Raw genomic sequence first — 21,206 nt, 5'->3', positions numbered from 1 at the left:
GAATGGTTTTACACTAGACAAGTCATTGTATGGGCATTTGTAACTTGCTAGTCGGTGTATGCCAATGCTTCGTGTTGAAGACCGTACTTTGATCTGTAATGGCTTACTTTTTACAAATTGTGACTTGGATGGAGAGTTGTCTCATTGAGACTAAATAAACCAAATCTTTTATCTAATCAAGACTGTTTTCATACAAAAGATAATCATATTAATAACAGATAAAACCATCTTATATCTCAATTTAAGTTCAGGACATTGTAAACTTACATTGAATAAGAACTTAATATAATTTTATTTGGAAATATTGAGCTGCCCATTGTACACATTCTGTCCTTCTTAAAGCCCACTTTGTGTCAACTACAGATGCTCCATCTACTTCACTGAGATCTTTGCGGGAACCTTGCGCAGACATCGGAACAAATAAAGGTCTCAAGTTTGTTTCTTTAAAAATCAACGCATTCATTGAGATATCTTCACAGTATCTTTTGCTATTCCAATCAACGAGCTTCGTATCTTGCATATATTTCACTAAATATTTACGATGAAACAACATTGTTTTACCGATAGTTAAAGATGGATTCTTGCCCCTAACAATGTATTCGTTCATTGAATTGACGTAACGCATATCTCTGCTGATGCCCACTAATCTGCTCGGATTTTCACTCCATCGTAATAACATTAACGACAGCAATGCTTCACTTATAAGGACATCGTCATCAATCACCAGGACAGCTTCTGTACGTATGTATTGAGATACATTAAAACGGTTATTCATGCTGTTAACTTCCGATTGTATAAAAGTAAGTTTGGGTAAATCGATATTTGGTGTAAATGATGCGTTTTTATTATTCCATAATAATAAAATTTGGTCTATCATCTGATACTTGGTGTATGCAGGTAGGATCTCGTTATAGTTGGGGAACCTTTTCGTCGAATACCCCATAAGTACAACAGTGACCCCACTATTTCCCACACAGAGTGTATCAGCTCCTACTAGCATAGCGGAAGTCAAATGAGGATAAATAAACATGCATGGCTCAACATAGTAACTCACTTCCTTTCTCCAGTTTTGTAAATGTTGATGCGAGATCATTATTCTGATTTTACTAAATTTCAAAATGGCTCCTGTTGCTTTTGTGGTAAAATTGTCAGTTTGTATGAGTATTATTGATTTAGTATTGTCAAAATCATTGACCATCATAAGCTGGCTTTGTAAAAATGTAGAATTCACATTTGAAACAAAAAATATTATAGTTTGTTTGCCTTTACTTCGCTCAAAGCAAGCAGGATGTTGTGGGATAATAGTTTTTGCCACCATATTACGTCTGCGGCCAATGAAATATACGCCTTGATTCTTCAGTCGACGTAGCTCCTCGGTGTCACAAGAAGCATACACTTCCTCAAACATAGACATGATATGTTTTGCAATCACAGTTTTTATACGAATTGGGTGTAGCTGAAATTCACGATCATTGCCCGGTGGGGTAGCTACACCTCGGTAATTATCCCAAAGTCTTTCATGCCAAATAAATAATCCATTTTCTTTGATCAGATTAATAGCCGAATTAAGAATAGATAATGCATCATAAACATGTTCGATAACATTAATCATGACAAGAGAATCAAATTTCCTGGTATTATTAAGTTCTTCGGCCGGTATAGATAATAACGTAGTCGGTAAATTCATAAAAGTACCGTTTTTATAAAAGCAACGTTTAACGTGCGTCATATAATGGAACGCCATTGGTTCTACCAACGTTATACTGGTTGCATTCTTGTCTTTAAGTATCGTCTGTGACTGAGTATAGGGACCTGCACCAAGCTCGATAATGTCACCTAAACTGTCTGGTAAAGATTGGTAGAAATTAAACGATTTAGCATGAGCCTCATTGCGATCTGTGGCAGTTTCACGTTGATCCCAGGTTACCTGTTCGACGCTTTGAGCACCATGCCATCGTTCACAAGAGACTGACAAGGTACCAGTTACGTTGCTATAGAAACATTCGTCACTCCATTGCGAGCATTGTTTGTTGTCATTAGCTGCGCATGTATCTCCATGCCATGGTGGTCTACAAAATGTTTTGTCTAGAAAAGTTATACTCTTCGGCAAGTCATTTACCGGAGTGGTATTAATAGTCTGGGATTTCACTTTATAACTGCCAATGCACCAACCCTTTTGAGCTCCTCTGTAAATCCAACCTTTAGGAACATGCATTTCTATATCATGCACTAAATCGTTGTTCTTTAAATAGTCCACACCTTTCAGCACCGCCGGCCAAGATTTTGAACAATCATCTAACAGTAATAGGTTATTGACAGAGGCAACTCTTGCCATGTTTTTCATGTCTGTCTGTGGAAAGTGAGCATGGTGGGCACCGTCTACATGTATCAGATCACATTTTCCTGCAAACTGAGGTACGGTTTTAGTAGAGTCACCTTTCACAAGTGAAATTTGACGGTCATTGAATCTTTTCCGTATCCAGGCAATTGCCGAGTCTTCATATTCGGCTCGATCCCACATATCAAACGCTGTATAACTAGCAGAATCTGTGGAATGTAGAAACAGTGTTGCACTATGTCCTCCGGCAAATCCGATCTCACAAATTGTTCGTATTGGGTACTTTTTACTGAATTCTTTGATCGCAGATATATAACTTTCAACCTGTATCTTCCCCTTTCCGTTGTATATATTCCCTGTGAAAATATAAATGATGTCAATTAAAATCTTCATATAAATTGGCAAAATCTGTTTTAGTTTTGACTGCGTATACTTTTTTGTTTGAGTATGATGAACAAAAGGGAAAAACAACTTCTTCGTTCTTTTCGAAACAAAATGCACTTTCAGAAGATATTTGTTCATTGTTGAAGGCCTTACAATGCCAAATCGTTAATTTTGTAAATGAAAAGACAAAAATGGAGAGATGAAACAGCATTCTAAATTCAATAATGGAAATCCTGATTCTGGTCATAAATATAACAAAATTGAAATTTATGTAAAAAAATATCCTATTTGTCAAATAAGACTGCCATTATGTAATTGTCTATGTTCATGAATAGCTATTTATTTTATTTTTGTCCGGTATAATGAATAATGCAGTCGAAATTCGTGCTCATGCGTATTATACATTGTACCTGTTAGAAAAGATTTTCGTTACCGTGTAAGGTCAAAATCGATCATGCCCGCTTGGTTAGTACCTATATCCGGTGTACTGATGATACACGGTGAATATGTTACATAAAATAGACATTGCAAAAATTTAGAGACCTCTAAGTTAAACCACTCGATATCTAAATCAAATTTGGTAGCTTCTCATAGAATTCCGATTTGGACAGATAATTTCGATGGTCAGTATCTAAAGAAAATGCAAGACGTGCTTGATCAATCATGCAATTAACCCAAATAATTTTTATTTATACTACTAATACTTCTTTAGTTCGTATTTACTTGTGTATATTGCAATTGAATTTGATACATTTAAATTACATGTATAATAGTACAGAATGTGGTGATGGAAAATTTACCGACCGTGCAATGGCTGTATAGCCAGTCAAAGTCGTTAAAACTTCCATATGTTGCAAATGAGACAATTATCCCCCAGAGTTAAAATGAAGTGTAAGTTAGCAATTATAGGCCGCCATACGTCTTAATGAAATAAGTCATTTCGTATCTCTTTTATAGTCGATCACAAAAGGCCCCGACATGGAAAATGTGAAACAGTTCAAACGATACAACTAACAGCCTCATTCTTTACAAAATAAGTTACGAATAAACCACACATGATAATGACAACCACTATACTACTTGGTCCAGACTTGTGACAGGCACATACAGACATACAAAAGACAACAGCCTGACCATAAAACAGATCACAGCCAAGGGCCAACAAGGGGTCGTTAACGCAGCGAGAAAAACTCCACCATTGAGGCCGACTTCAGAATGTCTCTGAAAAATAATATATACTAGTCTAGCAAATTAAAAGTCACACTTAACTTCGAAACTTAAAATTGATCCAAAACTTATGTAAAAACACACAAGACTAACAAGTATGAAAGCGCGCAGCGAGCAATAACACAAAATATCTGATTTAGGCAAGAGGCTATATTGTATTGTTATTTTTACAGAGGATGACCTTGAGGTCACTCCGATGTATTGTTATCGCGTAAATTTCCGTCATTCATAAATTATAGTCAAATTAGTTTTGGGTTTTCAACACCAGTGAAAAAAGTGCATTTTCATACCTGCGATTTCTGTTCTCCGGTTGTACGATGTTTCAACAAAATATGGAATCATTTCAGTTGTTGATTTAGTGGTGAAAATTTGACTGAATTATATCTTAATAAATACGATTTTATATGTTTAATTGCTGTTTCAGAAAGAGGTCAGGTGCTCTTGTTCATTCATAAAATTATCGTTCATTCATAAATTTATCGTAAAAAAAAAATCACTACACAGGTTATACGTGTAGTGTAAATGACCACCTGTAATCTAAAAATAGCGGTCTCACTAATGACGACAAGAAGAATTTTAGCGACAAGAAGCGTCAAGAACGGACAAGAAGAATAAATTAAGCGACAAGAAGACTATTAAGCGACATGAAAACTTCTCGTATCGCATGAGGATGACACATATCAAATGAACAATTATGTGTGGGACTTAGTTTTAAGAAATGATGTCAAAGTAACACTATGAAAATATTTTTAGTAAGCTGAAATATATATTTATTTTTTACATGTTTATGTCTTGTAAGTTATTTTATTTCTGTCCCATTTTTCAACATTAGCGTCTCGAAAGGTGAAATGTTTTAACTGAATGGTTAATTTAAATTAATTATGAAAATCGTTAAAATTAAATAATTAAAAGTAATTATTGCCCAGTTACAAACACTACCAGGGGATAATCCATAATTACCCCCAACTTTAGCCTGGTAAACTTGTTGTCTCCTTGTGAAATATAAAACATATTAAAAATGATTTCCTGCTTAAGTCTTTTATTGATATAAAGTCAAAACCTTCTTGCTTTTCACTAGACAACCATGTCCTGTCAGGTTTAATTCTTATATATGTAGATGAAAAATAAAAGTCCCCAAAACATTAACATGGCAGCAATTGCTTTTACAGCCTTTAAGGCTTTGATTTTTTTTTACAGAAGAGTGTCCACCATGCACTTGCACTGCACTATACTAATCGTAGAATAGAATTATATACAAATAGATGAAAATTATATATACATGCAATCGCAATATTATTAATATATATAACAACAAACCAGTGTATTCTCTACGACTATTATTATATAAGTATAATAGTACAAGGTATACTGATTTCCTGCACTACAATATAATAGTTATTACGGTGAGGTTGAATTTCTTGTCATTTATTCATCATCCAAGCACGAACTTCTATCAGAAAAAAATATCTCTGTAAATTAACCCAAGTTTCAGGTATAGAGATGTGATCTGTTTCTGTGACATGCGCTTTTGACCATCCACAAGAACCTGCGGTCATCCGATGTTCAGTACTTCAGTACTTTGATTTTAAATTGTGTCTGACATGTTTTCATTTCTTGCTGTAATCCAAAATAGGACTCTTTTTTATTAACTCACATTTTTCATCCTATACTGTAGGGAATATGTATATGGTTGACTATCGTACTATGGTAAACACGTAATCATTTTCTCGTAAATATATATCTATAAAATTTAAATCTGAGTAAAGTCTGGCAGAGAACGCTGCCCCCCTCCCTTTCCCCTTCCCCAAAAAGTGAAGATTACTGGTATGTCAACGACAAAGCTCAATAAATACTTTCGTCAGCCAACCACTTTATTAACTGGAAAGAAGAAACTTATGAAAAAGAAGATGTGGTATGATTTCCAATGCGACAACTGTCCACAAGAGACCCGCAAAAATTAACAACTATAGGTCACCGTACGGCCTTCAACAATGAACAAAGCCCATTACACCTGTACTCTTTGCACACAGTAAAGACAACTACAATGTACCACGAGAAGCAAATCAAACCAGGCATTGACCACCACATCAAATTTTGGTGTGCAAAGTCCAGAACAACAGCTAAAGGACTTCACTGGCTACAGCAACATTTAGCCTATAAAAATAAATAAATCAAGATTTTTATAGAAAATCCACAGCCTTTAATACAGAGATTTTTGTTATAAAATTTGAAACATAAATTACTCACTTGATTTTCTATGATGTGCTAGTGTTTATTTTTTACAAAAAGTTCTAAGTAACCTGTAAATTCCAAAACACCTCGTGCTGAGTCACTAAAGTCGAGCGCACCCTAAAAGGTGTACTTGATTTTGGCCATATTTATACTTGTCTTAACCAATAACTACATTTATAAACTTGTTTTAAGGAAATCAATGCTAGCACTGCATGCAATAATCCTATATCTATCAGTCATCAAATTGCCAAATATGAGAGTACAAGGATAAAGGCTGTGGATTTTCTATAAAAATCTTGATTTATTTGCCACAAAGTCCTCTTTTTCTATTAAATGCAATGGAACAGTAAAAAATAATGCTTTGCATCAAGTTTCCCCTTGGAATATGTACAAAATGGCCTATCTCTATTATTCATTATATCTGTAGTTTTGATACAATTGAAGTTTGAAAAGTTCGTACAAAAATGGCTACAGAAGGGTACATATAAACCTTAAGGCATAGCATGCCCTAGATAAATAGAATTCAAATGCATTGTATGATTTAGAAAATTCATAACTTAACTGGATTTTGCCGTACACTTTTTTTCGTCTCTGCAGAAGATAATTAAATTAACAAACAGTTGAGTTTACCTTGAAATGGTCCATTCAGGTACACATTTTAAACAACCAATTATTGTCAGGTATCTATTGTCCATCTAATGTCCATGTCAATTAAAAATGCTCACTTTAATTTTTACCTGTGGGGAAGTTCTCAAACCTGTTTCCCAACTTAGTTAATTTTGGCACCTTCTGGAGGAATGAAAAAAAAGTGCACGGCAAAATCCTGGTAAGTTTTCATTTTTCTAAAACATAAATCATACTTCAAATTCATTTATCTAGGGCATGCTATGCCTTAAATGTTTTACAGATGCGCAGGTTTGTCTGTACTCAGAGTAAATTTTGAGGTGAAAATACGGCCATTTTAGCCATAGGATCCACATGAACCTTAAGGTTTATGTACCCTTCTGTAGCCATTTTTGTACGAATTTTTCAAACCTCAATTGTATCAAAACTAAAGATATAATAAATAATAGAGATAGGCCATTTAGTACATGTTCCAAGGGGAAACTTGATGCAAAGCATTATTTTTTACTGTTTCATTGCATTTGATAGAAAAAGAGGACTTTGTGGCAAATAAATAAAGATTTTTATAGAAAATCCACAGCCTTTAATACAGAGATTTTTGTTATAAAATTTGAAACATAAATTACTCACTTGATTTTCTATGATGTGCTAGTGTTTATTTTTTACAAAAAGTTCTAAGTAACCTGTAAATTCCAAAACACCTCGTGCTGAGTCACTAAAGTCGAGCGCACCCTAAAAGGTGTACTTGATTTTGGCCATATTTATACTTGTCTTAACCAATAACTACATTTATAAACTTGTTTTAAGGAAATCAATGCTAGCACTGCATGCAATAATCCTATATCTATCAGTCATCAAATTGCCAAATATGAGAGTACAAGGATAAAGGCTGTGGATTTTCTATAAAAAATTTGATTTATTTGCCACAAAGTCCTCTTTTTTCTATTAAATGCAATGGAACAGTAAAAAATAATGCTTTGCATCAAGTTTCCCCTTGGAATATGTACAAAATGGCCTATCTCTATTATTCATTATATCTGTAGTTTTGATACAATTGAAGTTTGAAAAGTTTGTACAAAAATGGCTACAGAAGGGTACATAAACCTTAAAACGAGAAAACTAACGGCCTAATTTATGTCAAAATTGAACAAAAAACTATATGTATAGTAAAGTATATAATTAGCTTACCGTATATTTTACTCTCTGATGATTTTCTACGTATTGTCACATCTAATTCGTCCAACAGTTTATATAAACTATCCTGATTATCACCTTCGAATGTTACTTTAGTTTCTATTGTCACCGATTTATTGTAAGAGAACACCTGAACAGTTTGTTGAAATTTTGCACGCAATATATTTTTAACAAATTCCACATGATCAAATCCGGCGAATAAAAACAGAACTAGAAAACACACAATGAGCAACAAAATTAGACATTTCTGAAATCTTCGTATCATTTGACTCATGGTTGTAATTGTGTCAGATTAGAAAAATGCTAAGCGCACCATCAACAATTGTCCAAGTGTGTGGCCGGTTAGTAAAATGCTACGACCAACAATTGTCCATTTGTCAGGTTAGCAAAATGCTATGAGCACCATCAACAATTGTCCACGTGTCTGGTTATGAAAATGCTACAAGCACCCTCAGTAATTGTTGTATTTTTAAAGACATCCACATCAACAGATTTATATTAAAACAAGATAATCCACTTCCTTCTCGGTTGTATTTAAATCGATTTAATACCCTACAGGATAATAATGTAGTGGTCACTATATGTATACATGTACAATGGTCAATATTACCTGTATATATAATATCTGCTTAATTGGAGAGCCTAGAGTTCAAGCATCCATTATTAACGAGCCAGGTACATATTGAATTTATGTATAATTAACTGTGAATAACCGCCGTCTATACAAATTTATTTGAAAATACGCGTTAAGAAATAATTTAGAGAGTTTTTTTTTATTTTAGATTTTTTAAGCAATTAGCGGTCATTTTTCTTTCAGTGACCTACAAATAATAATTAGATGGTTCGGATTTCATATTTCTCACAACAATAGACATGGAGAGAAGAATACAATTAGAAGCATATAAAAATATAGCGTCTAGGTGACATTAACTCAACTTATAATATTTTTTTTTTATTTTATAGGAAGTAAATTATTCATTATAGTGACATGTGATCATAAAATTTTGACATAAAATATATCATAAAATATATGTAATAAATATGAAATTATATAAATTATTTTGCATGCATCGTATACTTAACTATATACCACATCTTCCTATATCTATTAAACTTTGCGCCTCTTAATATTTTTAAAATACAGTGTGAATATCAATGATTCAAAACACTTTTTTCTACTCAATCTAATTAAAATATAATCATAATAGATCTCTGATTTACTACGAATACTATGTTTAGTACGGTGACCGCATATCTTTTTGACAACATTGATGTTTCGAAAGTTCTTATTTTGGCGAATCCAATGATAAATAATATACCCGTAAAGTATGTTTTACGATTAAATTTTGAAAATATCGAGTCTGGTCACCGTACTAGTTATACTAGTCTACTCGTATGTAGTAAAACGTAGTATAACGAAATCAGAGATCTATATCTCAATTAGATTGCCTGATATCTCATTCTTTGATTTCAATTTTCAAAATTTTAAACAGGATAGTAGCACCACAACTATAGTCCCTAGTGTGGACAGTGTGTAACTTGCCATTTTTTTTTTATATCCCTTCCAAATTTATTTTTTCATGTTTTATGCCTCAAATAGCAAGTAGGGGATTGAAATTACACTAAAAAAATTGGATCATGAATTTGAAAGTGAAAGTCAAGTGATTTGGTCCAGTCAAAAAAGGTTGAAAATTAGCATTTCGGAAGCTGACAAAGATTTCAAGACCCCCTTAACATAAAATTGTCCATATTTTGAGTTAGAGCTGATGAAGTTTTCTATAATTTTGATATAATTTGTCCCAAAAATAGTACAACACACTGTAAAAATATTATTTAGAAAGCTTGGGATTTTTTTAATTTTCATTTATTGTCTAAAGGAAATGCACTACGAATTAACTGTGGTCTCGGACCACATGTAATTGCTTATTGATATCTATATCCTAGCAATTACTTTCGTAAAATATTCATTAGAAGAAATAGTAATTAGCTTTCGTAATGAAAAATACGTCTTTTCGACAGATGTAAACATTAGATAGACGACAAATACTTGAATAAAATTTTAACATCTCTCAAGACTAATATGAAAACCATGGTAAAACATACACAAAGTATGTGTATAGGATGGGGCTATTGCATGAATAATGTCTTTTTTACATATTCCCCATTTCCATTCTTAATTGTATTAATATTGTGGAATATGACATCTCTCTCGCAAGTAAAAAAATCCTAACTGTGAAATATAAGGTCATACACTACAGACACTGGGACAAATTCTACTGCATCTACTCAGCGAGAATAACAAACAATGCAGTAAATATAAAAAAGAAGATGTGGTATGTTTTCCAATGCAATGAGACAACTCTCCTTAAGAGACCAATTGACCATTTATTACTGTAACCTTTGCTGTTAATTGAAGTTAATCTTTGGTAGTCTCTTTTTAATTTATTTTTAATTGTGTGTCTTATAGGACTATCTAAAATTGGAGCATATAAGCCGTATCGACAACTAACTTCTGTGGGTGATCGTAGCCACGTGATGATCGTGTATACTGACCTCTAATTAAAAAAAAGATGTGGTATGATGACAACTCTTCACAAGAGACCAAACGACACAGAAATTATAGAACATAAATATAATGGCATAGGAAGAGAGCTCTCTCACAAGCAAAACAAAATTTCTCTAAAAATATAAGTGCATACACTACATATATATATACGGGGACCCATTCTACTGCATCCACACTTGTAACTATAAGAACATACACTACATATACGGGGACCCATTCTACTGCATCCACACAACACGAGTAACAAACGCAACAGTAAATATAAAAAAGAAGATGTAGTATGATTGCCAATGAGACAACTATACACAAGAGACCAAAACGACACAGAAATTATAGAAAATTAACCACATCATTGCGCTTTAGATGACTATAATGTATTTTTGGTTACTGCTTCATTGTTCCATTAATATTGCATTATGTCTTAGGCCATTTTAATTATTGTTTATTGATTTTATACGTCATTCATGAATCAAACATCTTGCTTTTAAAAACTATAATTATTCGATTTAATTCTGTTCAAAGTAACCATTCCAACAATAGCTTTACGGTCGGAATGATTTCTATCAGCTTTTAATTCTCTTAGCAATTTTAGACTAAAGAGGGGGGTTAGGAGGGGTCCTGATCCCGAAATCCCGGGCTTAAAAACACGATATCCCGAAATCCCGGGCTAAAAAACACGAAATCCCGAGGTCCCGAAATTCGCAAAATAGAATTCCCGGATCTCGAAAGGGTAATCCCGAAATCCCGAGCTTAAAAACACCTATTCCCGGAGTCCCGTTAAAGGTCCTATCCCCCCTCACTAAAGGCTAACAGGAGCCTGACTCTCTCACTCAAATTTGAATTAATGAGATTATTAAGAATATTTTTGTTCCAGATTGGAATAGTGTTTCAGAGAAGATTTTTGAAATATCTGCAGTATTCACTAGTTTAGTTTGTGAACAATAATTCCATGGTAGGTGGTGGTAATTACTTCAACGATGAGAAAACCCATACCGTATAGTAAACTATAGGTGTCATACCACCAATTAAAAGTCCCTATCTTTTGAACCAAATTTTTCAATTTTCACAGCTTTCTAAATATTTTACCTTAAGTTTAACTTCATAGAAACCAAGTATATCCTGAATCGCACATGTATCGGCTTTCTACATGCCAATTTTCAACAGGTGTTTAAAATCATATAAAAAAGAAAAGGTCTTCCGAATAGAGGTACCACTAAAAATAATCCCTGGTTTTCTAGAAATCTTAAATTAGTATACTATGGAGTGCATTAATCCTCAATTTTGAATGCAAACTCATAAACAAGTAAATTTTAGCTCAAAATGGTCTTAATATATTTCTCTTTCACCAAAAGTTTCATTTCTGCCAATTTGTTGGTTAGTTTAAGTAAACAATGACATCAAATGCACTATTTTTTGTCCGAGTAGGCCTACTTTCACATACGTTCTAAATTTGAGAGAGTTATTGGTGGTATGACACCTAAAAAAGACCTGACATGAAAAATAGGAAACAGTTCAATTAAGAAAACCCTACAGCCTATTTATAATAAACGAAAAAAAATTATTACAGACATAATCAACGGCAACCAATGAGCTACAGGCTCATGACTGGTTCATAACGAGTTACTGTTGCGTTGTTAAACATTTTTGTGCGAGCTAAACTCTCCCAATAATCTTGGACAGTGATATTACAGCACAACGCAAGAGCAAGTTATAAAACTCAGTTGAAATTTGATTGACTCATCAGATCGATACAATGCAGCAAAAAAGGACACACAGTACAGATCTGAGAGAACTCATATTTACTGAGAGCTAGTTCACAGCCAATAACAATTTATCATAAAAAAATCATGTATCTATGAACAAAATAAGTATATATATTACCACCAATTGTTCTTTAGATTTTACTGCAATAGCTAGTGGTCATTTGATAGTTGACTTTGGAATGACATGATTTAAATGTATACAATTTGGGCTATTGGGCTTTAAAAAAAAACTTGCATACAAATTCTGGCCTGAGGTGGAATCTGAACCACATCAGATTCGTGCGTATGTCTGAATTGGTATTAGTTCATTGTTGAAGATCATACCTAGAACTATAATTATAAACATCGCCTAAATTATAAATTCTTATATCAATATACTTGATATTCAGGATACATGTATACAATATTTTTTAAAGGAGCTTTTATCTGTGTAAAAGAAAAAAAACAGTAAGGTGGAAATGTACAATATTGTCACAAATAGAAATATGAAGATGTGGTATGAGTGCCAACAAGACAACTATAAATCCAAGTCACAATGTGTAAAAACTTAAAAAGTAAACAATTATAGAAGGACAATATATAACTAAGGTAAATTCGCAAATTTCCAATTAAAATATTTATTTTATAAAAAAAAAAGTCAATAGCGGGTTTTCAGAATTTTATATTGAAGTATTCAGAAACCCATTGTACACATATGGATCGTTTGTCTATCCATTGGTTTGCAGGAATTGCAATTGACAGTCCATCTACTTCTGGTAAATTTGTTCGATAACAATGGTCATTCATTTGCACAATAATAGGCTTAAGTTTTGTAGCATTAAAAATCAAAGCATTCATTGAAATATCTTCACAAAACCTGGGTCGATTCCATTCTACAAGAACTTGGTCGTTCATATATTGTTCCAAGTACTTCCGATGGAATAACATCGTTTTGCCAATTACAAGAGGCGAATAAAGATGACGGCGGCCATAACCAGAATATTTGTTACCCGGAAGAACAAATCGCCCATCCAATCCCAACAGTCTATCCGTATTTTCAATCCATCGATATAAGATCAACGATATCAAGGCTTCGTTTAATAAAACATCGTCATCGACGATTAATACAGCATCGGTATGTAGGTGTTCCGATACATTGAAACGATTGTTCATGGAGTTCTCTTCGGGTGTGATAAACGTAATCGGTATATCATAATAAGGATTTAAAAAGGGTTCATTCTTATTATTCCATATAAGTATAATTTGATTTATAGTGTCCATTTTAGCGTACGCTTGCAATATGATTTCATAGTTAGGCAAGCGTTTTGTTGAATAACCCATCAGAACCAGTGTCACTGCAGCGTTTGTTCCAACACACACGGTATCAAAACTATTCAATAAAACGCTAGTTAAATGCGGATGAATACGAACACAAGGTGATGCGTAATGCTTTATTTCGGATTCCCAATTTGGTAAATGCTGATGTGAAATTAGTATCTGAACTTTTGTAAATTTGAAAATGTGCGACATGTTTGTGTTCATGCTCTCTGTTTGAATGAGTATGATTCTTTGTGTATTCACTGATTGGTCAGCCATCTTTATCTCCTCAGTCAAAAATGTATAGTTTGAGTTTGATATGAAGAATATTATAGTTTGCTTGCCTTCATTTCTATCAAAGCAAGCATCGTGTTCGGGTATATTACTTGTCATTTGTTTGCTTAGTTTTTGGCCAATGAAATACACACCTTCATTTTTCAATGTACGTGAATTCGTATCCCAAGAGAGAAACAGCTCTTCAAACATTGTCATTACTTGTTTGGCAACTATCGACTTAATCCGTAATGGATGAATATGGAACTCGCGGTCGTCTGGATATTTCGCAATACCTCGGTAGTCATCCCATAACCTTTCATGCCAGATAAATACACCGTTTTCCTTCAGAAGAGTTACAGCAATATTCAGAATGTTCAATGCGTCGTAGACATTTTCTATCCCATTAATCATAACAACAGTATCATATTTACGTGTGTGATTTAATAATTCGTTTGCAGGTATTGCTAATATTGTTGTTGGTAAAGATTCGAAACTGCCAGTTTTATAGAAACAGTTACCCACGTGATTTATATAATGAAAAGCCATTGGTTCCAATAAAGTGATACTTGAAACTATTTTATTTCTTAATATACTTTTGGATTGGGTAAACGGCCCCGCACCAATTTCTATTACATCACCTAAGTCGAATGGTAGTATTTCATGATAATTGATAGATTTAATATGAGCGTTTGTATCAATATTTCTGTCTCTGTAATCCCATGCAAGATGCTTGACCCTCTGAGCTTTGTGCCAACGGTCACATGAAACAGCTAAAACACCGCTTTGGTCATTATAAAAGCATTCATCACTGAGCTTTGAACACGGTGTAAATATTTGTTCCTCACATTCTTGGCCCTGCCAAGATGGCATACAAAACACTTTGTTCAAAAATACGAAACTGTTTGTCTCAAAATTTCCAAAACTTTTTAGAAAAGGTTGTTTATACGAAAATAAATTAAGTGAATTTTGAACGACCTGATTGATTGACCAAGTCTTTTTATAATGGCCGATACACCAACCTTTTTGAGAACCCCGGTGAGACCATCCTGATGCTATGTATTGCTTCATATCATATACTAAATCATTTTTGATGAGATGTTTCACAGCTTTGGTAACTGACGGCCATGAGTTTGTGCAATCATCTATTAAAAGCAGGTTATTTACAGAAGCAATTCTCATCATATTGATCGTGTCCAACTGTGGAAAGTTAGCGTGATGGGCGCCATCTATATGTATGACGTCGCACTCTCCTTTGAATTTTGGAACTGTTTTTGTCGAGTCGCCTTTTATTATTGTAATTTGGCGATTTGAAAACTTGTTTTTTATCCACGTTAATGATGTATCTTCGTACAAGGAGTTTTCCCATTTGTCAAATGCTGTGTATGATTCGCCATAAACGGTGTATAAGAACACTGTTGCACTATGACCGCCTGCAAACCCTATTTCACAGATATTCCGTATCGGGTATTTTTTGTTAAGATCTTTAATAGCAGTTATGTAACCTTGTATTTGTTGTGTTGCTTTTCCGCTGTAAATATTTCCAAATATTTCACTTTCTGGCACTTTTGTACGAATAAGTGCGTCCAGTTCATTTAGCTCGTTTAACACCGAAGAAATATTGCCATAGGTAAAATCCGGTGACGTTAAATTCCAAATGCCTTGGTTTATATTTGTTTCTAGTCTCTTTGGTTTTTTATTGAAACTTGTGAAATGAACATAATAAAATAATGAGCTACTGACACAAATTGTTAAGAGCAACAACAAATATTTCTTTTTACAAATATTTCTGTACATCTTGTTTCGGAAAATGATAGCGAATATTGTTAAACGTTATCATATTAAAGTAAGTGTTTATTTTGGATTTATATAAATAATTGTAAGAGAAAAGTGTATTAAATCCGTCAAATCCGGAAAAGTCAGGAAAGATTATTACTGTATCCTATTTCTAAATACTGGCCATGTGTTTACACTATGTAATGTGTTATTTGTATTTTTTTTAAATAGTACATGCAAGTTATATTGAACAATGATACCACAACCAAAATCACATGTGTATTGGGTGTTGTTTTTTTTTGGTAAATGAAAAATAGTCAGAGCTTTATATTTGAATTTGAAAAGAAAAAAATAGAAGTTGTAATATCATTTTCATATCTAAAGTTACTACTAAAGTTTAATAAACATTGTTAGAGGAAAGAAAAGATAGTGAAAAGCTATGTTAGCAGTACTTGTCTTCCGAACGTTAGTATTTACTTACAAGACTTTAAGCATGGGTTGGCAATTTGCATGTAGAAAGATGATATAAATATATATGTACAATTCTGGATATACCTGGTTTTTATGAAGTTAAATTTAAGACAAAATGTTTGGAAAGCTGTAAAATTTGACATTTGGTTGAATATATTGGGATCTGAGACATGTACAGCATATTTTTTAATGATATTTTAATCATGTACATCAGATTTGCATTTGATTTACATATTGCATCTGTCGTACCGATAACATCAATTACTGACTCCGATGGCAAGTAAGAACAGAAATTAGATATTTTTCCAAATTGCCGTCAATTTTTTGTTCCCGCGAAATTAACGCAATTTCAAAATGGCGGGCTTTACTCTCGGTACCATTTCTAAGGGCTTCCTATGGCAAGCCGTTCTCGTCAAAACTATGTTTAAACCCTTTTTTTGAAAAAAATACACACTGAGATTTAAAAACCTAAAATAACACACTGAGAAATCGAAATTACACACTGAGATTTAAAAAAATGAAAAACACACACTGAGAATTCAAAATTACACACTGAGATTTTAAAAAGACACACTGAGATGAAATAAATTGAAAAACACACACTGAGAATTGTTAATTACACACTGAGATTTCAAAAATACACACTGAGATTAATATGCAAATTACTAATGAATATTCATGAGATGAATAATTCAACAGATTAATATCTTGATCTCAAGAACTCTTGTCATTATAATGAAATGCGATTCCTTCAACCAACATTCGTAATAAATTTCAAGACTTAACATCGCTCATATTCATAAGTTTGTTGCCTATAATTCAGATCATTACTACCAGTGTATCGGGATGATTTTTTTTTACTTAAAACCGTGGGTCCCTTTTCAAAAGTGTTCCAACTGTTTCCCTGGTTTCGCTAGTTAATCTTTTATATTTTTGTTACGTTTATATGCTATAATAGACACTTGGGTAAAAATTTCACTGCATTCTTTTGCAGATTGTTCCAATGTTTTCTTATGATTTTAATAAAGTTTTTCACCATTTGGTTATATTTTGTAATAAGAGTAAGTGGGTGTTTTTCTTGTTCTTGTATTTCTAAAGTTTTTTTATTAATAATTTGGGACCAAATCGAAGGACTAACGAGTTCTGTCCCCTTGTTGTTTTAAGCTTGTAATAGATTCAGATTAAGTATGCTAATTAGATATGCTGCGCATAAAAAGTGCGCATAAATCTCAGTGTGTAATTTTAAATTCTCAGTGTGTAATTTCAAATTCTCAGTGTGTGTTTTCAGTTTATTTATTCTCAGTGTGTCTTTTTGAAATCTCAGTGTGTAATTTTCAATTCTCAGTGTGTAATTTTCAATTCTCAGTGTGCGTTTTTCATTTTTGTAATCTCAGTGCGTCTTTATGAAATCTCAGTGTGTAATTTTCAATTCTCAGTGTGTAATTTTCAATTCTCAGTGTGTAATTTTCAATTCTCAGTGTGTAATTTTCAATTCTCAGTGTGCGTTTTGAAGTTTTAAAATCTCTGTGTGCTTTGTTGTAATTCTCAGTGTGTAAATTTTTCGAAAAATGGTTTAAACATAGTTTTGACGAGAACGGCTTGCCATAGCTTCCTTCCCAACTGATAGGATGTAATTATGGATAAATTAAAAGGAACAATTTTCATTTGGCTGTATTACGGAAAATATACGCTTCGTTAATCCAATGGAGTGCTTTTGAAGAAAAGATCATATACATCCGGGTATTGAATTATCACAGTACTTTATATCTATTGTATGGTATATCATCTTATTTTGTTTATTTCCGGATCTGCGGCTGCATTTTTAAATAGGAAACAAATACTTCTATAAGCGGATCCTTTCGTGGGGAAAATTTGGTTGATTATATAGGGAATAACTAAAGCATGAAAAGGCTTATGAAAAGCTCTGGATCCGCCACTGTCTTCTTAATTATATATACAGTATTTCTCTTACGGGGGATCGGAGATATATTTTCGAACTCTCTGTCTATATATATAAAAACTTTACCTTAAGGATGTACACCTCTGAGGAGCCAAACATTTCTAGAATTAAACTTTTTTTCTAAACCTGGTTTTTGGGTTTATATGACTGTGGTTTTTGGGTTTATATGACTGTAAAAAAATAATTGGTGAAGAAAAAATCATATGGTGGTGGTACCCAATTTTGATGATTTTTCCATTTTTCATCAATTTTTACCCATTTTGGGGCTATTATCGTGAAAAAATCACAGTTCCATAATTAAACTTTTGTTCATACTATCAATAAAGATGAAGAGGGCCAATCTGAAGAAATTCAACTAAAAAAAACTATAGGTAGGTGTAAACATATGAAAGTTTTGTCATATTTTGATGCTTTTTCGTATCAAATTTACCATGTTGTCAATTTTGTCAATTTGTAATTTTTCTCTGTTTAAAGAACAAAATGCATATTTTTTTTAACCTCCTTGTTATAAATGATTGAAAAAATACATATCTATGAAAATTGAAAAGAAAAAAGTTATATGGGATGTTTATGTTTCTGGTAAAATGATTTTTTGTACACCTCACTCATTTTTCTCAAAATTTCACTAAAAAAGACTGACTTAATTAGTAATAAAACTTGAAAATTTCATTTCTCAAAAACTACTTATTGGAAATACTCAATTCTTTCACAGAGTTAAGTTTGATTATGATAATTATCAAGTTCATTGCTTTTTTCAACTTATATCACATGTTTTGAAAATAGTTCCAGAACGAAATTTCAATGAGACTGAACGAGACTGAAATGTCAGAAGAATACATCCTTAAGGCATATCATTTTATGAATGAATATTGACAGATATACTATTTCGGACAGCACAATGATATCTGTTTAAAGTGGGGGATAAGTGTAGGGAACTGTTTTACATAGCCTCTACATAATCAACAGCCTAATCAACGAAGTTTAGCAACATTTATGCAAGAATTTATATACAATTTAACAAGTATTTAAAAAAAAAATCATTTGTGAAATAGTCTAAGTCAAACTTTATCCTAAACGACTCCTATTGTAGTTTTGATAGACATCGCTGGAACGGTTTACTAGTACATCTACATCTTTACTATTTTGAAGTTCTAATTTTTGTTTGTTATGTTGTCCTATTACACCGCTGTATCAGACTAAGAGAGGGACGAACCACCGCAAACATATTTAAACCCGCTACATTATGGATGTGCTTGTCGAATGTCAGTAGACTGTGATGCAGTTGATGTCGTTTACTGCTGTACTTCATTAGTTTAAACAATATTTATTCAGATAAATCAACATTAAACATATTATACAATGAAATAATATTAAGGATTCAGAAACAAGCAATTTGCTTTTACAAATCTGTCTCCCTTTACAGACATAATACACTTATTGAACAATACATAAATATAAATACTGGCAAGCTCTGTAATAAATATATGAATATGAAAAAGGTGAAAAAGGAAGAAAAAAAAAAATTCATGAGAAAAATAAAATAAAAATAATAATAAATAAACGTGAATAATTGTAATTTATACAGTGTGAAATGCTTGGGTTCCTATTGAGTGATGAGGCATTAACATCAAGGGTTAAAACGTTTACTTTTAATAATATATTTTTGCACCAAACTGAATAAAATACTATTTTGCGCATCTGAGAGTACCGTTGATCCAAAAAGCAAAGTTTTTGTGGTATGTTTTTTGTTTTGTACATACATCAGGCCTTTAGTTTGTTCGTATCAATGGTTTAACAGCCTTTCATGCATAACTTGATATTCGCCGAGACATGTATAGTGAAGTATGAATCTCCTGCTACATGTATAGTGAAGTATGAATCTCCTGCTACATGTATAGTGAAGTATGAATCTCCTGCTACATGTATAGTGAAGTATGAATCTCCTGCTACATGTATAGTGAAGTATGAATCTCCTGCTACATGTATAGTGAAGTATGAATCTCCTGCTACATGTATATAGTGAAGTATGAATCTCCTGCTACATGTATATAGTGAAGTATGAATCTCCTGCTACATGTATAGTGAGGTATGAATCTCCTGCTACATGTATAGTGAGGTATGAATCTCCTGCTACATGTATAGTGAAGTATGAATCTCCTGCTACATGTATATAGTGAAGTATGAATCTCCTGCTACATGTATAGTGAAGTATGAATCTCCTGCTACATGTATATAGTGAAGTATGAATCTCCTGCTACATGTATAGTGAAGTATGAATCTCCTGCTACATGTACATTTATGTGGTTTTGCTAATATTAAAATATCATTGTACGATAACATATAGATGCTTACTTTTACGTCATTTGGACTCTGACGAAATTAAGTTTTCTCATTTGCAATCATCCACATCTTCTTATTTTAATACCGGTACTAGACATGAATTAACTCTAATGTCGAGACTATAACATCCCTCTATACCAAAACGTACTCCGGTACTAGACATGAATTAACTCTAATGTCGAGACTATAACAACCCTCTATATCAAAACGTACTCGACTATAACATCCCTCTATATCAAAACTATAACATCCCTCTATATCAAAACGTACTCGTGATTATTTGCATTTCAACTATTTATTATAAAGTAAATGGTAGGTTAACGTCTTCTTTGTGATAAACACAATTGGAGATTTGGATATAAAAACATGCTGTGACTCAAACGACATTGGTGACGAGTACCATTACATTATGGATCTTTTATTTTTGAACAAAAGAAATTTTTACCTACATACTGCTGGTCAAACCCTAATATCTATAAATGTAATCAACTGTTTAATTCATGTAATATTGTTATATTAGAAAAACTATGTAAATTTATCAAAGTTATAAATGTGAAAGTCATTCCTCCAAGTTTATTTCATTGTATTGTTCACACATCCTTGTAAAAATTGTACCTTATAGTTATATTTATGTATGTTCTCTATAACTATGTAATTGTATAGTTATATAAAGTATTCGTATAAATTCGAAAAGTCAGACGATTTATACAAATACATCGACAGACGGCGAAATCAAGGGGGTGGGGTTAAGAGGGGAATGCT

The 21,206-nt window shown here is 32.8% G+C and overlaps 1 protein-coding gene across 1 annotated transcript; it reads right to left on the bottom strand.

Annotated features, from left to right (window-relative positions):
- Positions 1-273: 273 nt before the first annotated feature.
- On the bottom strand, positions 274-8,585 carry LOC139502269 (uncharacterized). Its single transcript, XM_071291701.1, has 2 exons — positions 7,994-8,585; positions 274-2,694 (listed from the first exon to the last, which is right to left on the bottom strand). The coding sequence occupies exons 1-2, from the start codon at positions 8,271-8,273 to the stop codon at positions 281-283; spliced, it is 2,694 nt and encodes an 897-aa protein (XP_071147802.1). The 5' UTR covers positions 8,274-8,585; the 3' UTR covers positions 274-280.
- Positions 8,586-21,206: the final 12,621 nt, after the last annotated feature.

Source organism: Mytilus edulis, chromosome 13 (assembly GCF_963676685.1).
Source record: "Mytilus edulis chromosome 13, xbMytEdul2.2, whole genome shotgun sequence".
In the NCBI taxonomy this organism is placed as follows: domain Eukaryota; kingdom Metazoa; phylum Mollusca; class Bivalvia; order Mytilida; family Mytilidae; genus Mytilus; species Mytilus edulis.
This window is presented reverse-complemented; position numbering and strand designations above follow the sequence as displayed.

Excerpts from the sequence above, each read along its gene's own strand:
- LOC139502269 (XM_071291701.1), bottom strand. The coding sequence starts at position 8,273 with ATGAGTCAAATGATACGAAGATTTCAGAAATGTCTAATTTTGTTGCTC. Across the intron at positions 2,695-7,993 it reads ATCAGAGAGTAAAATATACG|GGAATATATACAACGGAAAG; the intron begins GTAAGCTAATTA and ends ATATTTTCACAG.